This window comes from Nanorana parkeri, unplaced genomic scaffold (assembly GCF_000935625.1).
Source record: "Nanorana parkeri isolate BGI_ZX_2015 unplaced genomic scaffold, ASM93562v1 scaffold1684, whole genome shotgun sequence".
In the NCBI taxonomy this organism is placed as follows: domain Eukaryota; kingdom Metazoa; phylum Chordata; class Amphibia; order Anura; family Dicroglossidae; genus Nanorana; species Nanorana parkeri.
In genome coordinates, this window is record NW_017307952.1 from 131,308 (window position 1) to 137,317 (window position 6,010).

General features: G+C 42.3%; 1 protein-coding gene across 1 annotated transcript in view; it reads left to right on the top strand.

The window, feature by feature from the left end:
* The first annotated feature begins 684 nt into the window (after positions 1–684).
* LOC108799281 (potassium voltage-gated channel subfamily A member 7-like) overlaps positions 685–6,010 on the top strand; it is a 67,713-nt gene continuing 62,387 nt past the window's right edge. Inside the window, exon 1 of the mRNA XM_018571127.1 lies at positions 685–1,090. Within this exon, the coding sequence (XP_018426629.1) occupies positions 685–1,090 (406 nt within the window). The remainder of the gene's footprint in view (positions 1,091–6,010) is intronic.

Sequence of the window (6,010 nt, forward strand, 5' to 3'; positions counted from 1 at the left end):
AGGGAGTTGCTTGCCATAAAGGATGCCCTGGAGGAATGGAGGCACCTACTCGGGGGTTCCAAACACCCAGTGACAGTATCACCGTAATCTGCAGTATTTGCGTAAATGCCAAACGACTACAACCACGGCAGGCCAGGTGGGCCCTCTTTTTCTCCCGTTTCAACTTGCAGATAACATTCAGACCCGGCTCGAAAAATGGAAAGGCTGAAGCCCTTTCTCGCCTCCATGACACCGAAACCGCTTTCGCCCCTCCGAACCCATATTACCTGACACATACTTCCTGGCCACTCGGCACTCCTTAATTGAGGAGATCAGACGGGCCTGCACAGCCATAAGCAGCCCATCTTCCACTAAAACTGGGGCTCCGCTATCACCACCAGCAGATCTATGTACCCACACCTCAGCGAGTACCCATACTTCAACATCACCATGACCATCCTACAGCGGGTCATCGGGGTATACGCAACACACTGGAGTGCATACAAAGACGATTTTGGTGGCCCTCTCTGACAGTGGACGTACGGTCCTTTTGTGGGCTCCTGTTCCGTCTGTGCGCTGCACAAGAAACCCACCTCCAAGCCCGTAGGACTGCTGCAACCCTTACCTGTGACGACCTTGCCATGGAGGGATCTTGCCATGCATTATATTGTGGACCTACCCCCCTCACAGGGCCATACCACGATCATGGTTGTGGGGGATCGGTATACCAAGATGGTGCACTTTATACCGACCTCTGGCCTCCCGACTGCTCAACTCGCCTCAAATCTCTTTCTTCAGCACATATTCCGGCTACACGAGCTCCCGTCTTCCATTGTTTCCGACAGGGGATCCCAGTTCTGCCGCTGCCTCCGAATTTCCCGTAACCTGTCTTTTGCATATCACCCCCAGTCCAACGGGCAGACGGAGAGGACAAATCAGACACTTGAGCAGTATCTACGCTGTTATTCCTCCCTTCTACAGGACGACTGTGTGACTAATCTTCCTTTGGCGGAGTATGTCTACAATAACCAGCTACATACCTCCACCGGATTCTCTCCCTTCTACGCCAATTACGGCTACCAGGGGTCTTACCACTCCTCTGGGTTGCCATGTGCGGCACGGGTTCTCCTTCCTGGCAGGACCCCTGGCACCAGGGTTATGGGTGTGCATGCGCTCAATGCGGGGCAGGTGACCTCGGTGGACAGGCTGCGCGCGCATGCACAGGGGCACACATGTAGTGCACCTGCGCCCATTACTGGTGTCAGGTATGATCCTTGCTGGGGGAGGTTCCCAGCACACACCCTCTGCCTTTCTCTTGCCCTTGGCTCCTGGATGGAGAAGCTTCTTGGTTGCCTCGGCAACCAGGGGGTAGTGTTAGTTCCCCACTGGGTATAAAAGGCCAGTCAGAGCCCTGGCTAATTACTGAGTTATTCTATCCCTATGGTGTGATCTCCCAGCTCCCTGTGCCTTGAACCGTCTCACTTCCTGACCTTTTGCTTGGACTCCCTCTCACCAACCCTTTGGCCTGCCCTTCCGCATCTGAACCTAGCTGCTTGCCTCGACCCGGATTGGACCTGACTACTCTTCTTGGATTTCCCCTGTGTACCTCGACCTCAGACTTTGGCGTGCCGCCCCTGCCAAGGGGTTCCACTCACGGCCCAGCCGTACTCCCCTGACAGCAGACGAAAATACGTGCGGTTGATTACCACAATTAGTCCAGGTACTTTCTTCTAATTACCACTGATCCAACCGTGCGATAATCGAGGCAGGATGGGGTCGCCGTACGAAAATCGTATGATGGTTCGATCATCGTACGAAAAGTTTCGTCCGATGATCACAAGGTGTATGGGCAGTTTTACACAGTCGGTAAGGTATTAGGACTCTATGGTTGGATACACATTGTTGATAAAAAGCAAATAAGGGATGCAAGCATTGGTTGTGACAACTGGACTTGTTGGAATAGAAATGATAGGAATGTTCAGTCAAAGGTAAAAGCAATTGGTATTGCACTAACCCATTTTTCAACATGATGGGATAATCTCCTTTTCTGACCAGGTGGATTAGATCTCATATAGCAAATTCCAATGAATGAGAAATAAGAAATCAAACAGCGCTAAATTTAACTAGTGAATGATAGAAACCAAGTGCTGAACATATAAGCCAATTTTAACATACAACAAAAGTGCTGAAAAAAATCAAATCAAATGTGGGTGATAGGAATTCTTTCCGTGAACATAGTGTTAATTATCCTATCAAAAAGTGACTCTTCTATGTGGTCGAGGTGGATAGATATTAATTGAATGTTTCGTTTAAGAAACTATAAATGATATGTCTCTATGAAAAAAATATGTATATGTGGTCTCCGTTATTTGCTGTGTAAAATTCCAATAAAAAAATGTTTTTATAAAGATAACAAAAAAGTCTCTGTGATATTTTCAATCCATTTCAAAGTGAAGAAAAATAACGAAATGTTCGGAATATATTCGCAATCCTTATTCCGGGGAGTGTATTGAGATCAATACATATTCCCTAAAAGTAAGTACTCACCCCAAGTATCCGGCTGTAACAGACAGCCACACACGTTATATTTATCGGAGTGAATTGGTCCGGTGTATGTTGCCGGCACCTCCTCTGCCGTTGGTTGTCCAGATAAAGAGTACCCGTTCTCTCATGCAAAGAAAGAAAAGTCCTTCATAGTGTAGTCAAAAGGTGGTTCATTCGTAAATTTAAAAATTTAAATCCAAAAGCAGTAAAACTAGTCCGACCGGTTCTGCAAATGTTAGGTTTGGTATGAAAAGATCCGCCCCTACGCGTTTCGTCATCAATGACGTCCTCAGGGGAGCATGCAGGTCTAAAATTCTCATACCAAAACCTTACTTATATAGCATAAATTAGGTGGATCAATCAATGTCTCGTTTACCCAACCAGGGTAAGTTCTGACATCCATTAACCCATTGTCACATCTATTTATTAAATGCAATTAATCCATACATATATGCAAAGCCTTCATTAATCAATATTTCCATATATTAAAAACATATAATTGAATGATTAAATGGAATCAATAAAATACATAACATAACAATGTTAAAAACCGTTTAAATTCTATAATAAAATCGATAATTATACAAACATCAATATCCGACATAAAAATAGTTTTAGTAATCTCTTAAATATTGGGGATTTAATAATGTATTTTAATTATTGCTGAGAAAACAATTCAGATCAAAATCGATGTTTAGTCCACTGGGGTTCATAGTGTTCAATGTGTAAATCCATTTGGATTCGTTTTGTGATATTTTTCTAGTTAAGTTTGTGCCTCTCCAGTGACTGTCAACTTTGTCTATCCCTATTACTTGTAAAAGTTTAGGGTCTCTATTATGGAATAGGCTAAAATGTCTAGAGAGACTATGTTTAATAAAACCATTTTTAATATTAGTTATATGCTCTTCTAATCTTTTTTTGAGCATTCTGGTAGTTTGTCCTACATACTGTAAGCCACAAGGGCAACTGAGTAAGTAGGTTAACCAGCTACATACCTCCACCGATGATCACAAGGTGTATGGGCAGTTTTACACAGTCGGTAAGGTATTAGGACTCTATGGTTGGATACACATTGTTGATAAAAAGCAAATAAGGGATGCAAGCATTGGTTGTGACAACTGGACTTGTTGGAATAGAAATGATAGGAATGTTCAGTCAAAGGTAAAAGCAATTGGTATTGCACTAACCCATTTTTCAACATGAAATGAACAGGAGATGAATTTTTGTATTTTATATTCCCTGTTCGTGGAGGCAGATTTAAAGGAGGTGATCTTTTTCCTCGTTTCTGTTGTTCTACAGCAAATGCAATATTTGCAGGGATACAAACCAACACCCTTAAAAATGGTTACCTCTGATTTAGGGGGATACAGCACATTTATAGCAAGTCTTGTTTTAAGGTTCAGGGCTCGTTTGTATAGCATTCTAGATTTACTTGGTAGGATTGGACCCAATAACCTATCTTTTTTAAGGATATGCCAATGATTTTTGAAAATGCGTTCTATTAACTTGTACTGGGCTGAATAATGTGTTATGAAGGCTACATGCCCTTGATCATTAGATTTTTGTACAGGTTTTAATAAATCCAGTCTATCCTTTTTTGATACAATTTCTTGTACTGTTTTTAGTTCCTTTTCTTTGTATCCTTCTTTGTATCCTTAAAGAAAAAGGATACAAAGAAAAGGAACTAAAAACAGTACAAGAAATTGTAGGGAGGGTGGGCACACACTTTTTTTTTTGTACATGGGGTCCCTCCTAACATTCCTTCCAGACCTAAAGGGTCTGGTATTGTTTGAGAGGAGGAACCACGCACTTTTTTTTTCTTTTTAAATGTAATTTTTTTCTTAAAAAATTTCATTTTTTCTGGTGCAGGTTTTATACATTGTACAGATGCTCCACTTTACAGACAGTTTTAGGGGACCCTCGAAACACGATTTCGAGGGTCCCCATATTTAAAGGAATTTTTCATTTTTATTGTTTCACTTCAAGTGATGTTAAAATCACTGCTCCTTTAAAAATTTTATTTTTTAAAAGTGTGTTTTCATTGATACATGTCCCACAGGGCAGTACCCGGATCCCCATACCTTTTTTTATGGCCATTAACTTGCAAATAAACCTTAAAAATGGGGTCAAATGATTTTCAAAGTTTTACCCCCATAGACTTGCATTGAGTTCGAGTTCAAATTCAAACTTTTTCCATGTTCGAAAGTTCAAATTCGAACCGAACAGGGGGGTGTTCGACTCATCTCTACTCTTCAACTGCTCGTTAACACAAATATCTAATCAGACAGCAACTCAAGACATTTAGGCATGTGGAGAAGATGGTCTGCTGAAGTTCAAACCGAGCATCAGAATGGGGAAGAAAGGTGATTTAAGTGACTTTGAACATGCCATAGTTGTTGGTGCCAGACGGGCTGGTTTGAGTATTTCAGCAACTGCTGATGTACTGGGATTTTCATACACAACCATCTCTCAGGTTTACAGAGAATGGTCTGAAAAATAGAAAATATCCAGTGAGCTGCAGCTCTCTGGGCAAGAATACCTTGTTGATGCCAGAGGTCAGGGGAGAAAGGCCAGACTGGTTCAAGCTGATAGAAAGGCAACAGTAACTCTAAGAACCACTTGTTACATCCAAGGTATGCAGAATACCATATCTGAACACACAACACATTGAACCTTGAAGTTTGCAAGGGTTCGCCAAAATTGTAAAATAGAAGATTGGAAAAACATTGCCTGGTCTGATGAGTCTCGATTTCTGTTGCAACATTCGGATGGTCGGGTCAGAATTTGATGTAAACAACATGAAAGCATGGATCCATCCTGCCTTGTATCAACGGTTCAGGATGGTGAAGCTTCGCATCATGGATGTGCAGCTGAGAAATCTGCAGCAACTGTGTGATGCCATCATGCCAGTATGGACCAAACTCTCTAAGGAATGTTTCCATCACCTTGTTGAATCAATGCCATGAAGAATTAAAGCAGTTCTGAAGACAATAGGGGTCCAACCCAGTACTAGCAAGGTGTACCTAATAAAGTGGGCAGTGAGTGTAATGGCCGTCAGCGACTAGTCAATGTTAGGGCAGAACGCAGAGTGGCAAGACTGGTACAAGACAACAGAAGGGCAACAGTGCAGTGTCAGATTCCTCGCATCACCTTTCAACATTGATCAGTAACATGTATGTAGAGATAACAACACTAATGTACTGACAAAAACAGAAACCTCTGCAGAGACAGAATCTGGCACAAACAACTACATGTACACAGACACAAAACCATTACTGAACCAACACAAGCTGAAATGTCCACAGAGACAGAATCAGTACTGTACTTATGCAGAATTGTTTCAGCAGAGGCGCAATCAGTATTGTATTACCACAAGCACTCAAAACAACATCCTGCCTTTAGGGTTGCCTCTTACACAGAACAGTCACCAATGATTAGTGTAACAAAAATATGGGGGGGGGGGGCCTAAAACAGACTGGGGCTTTTG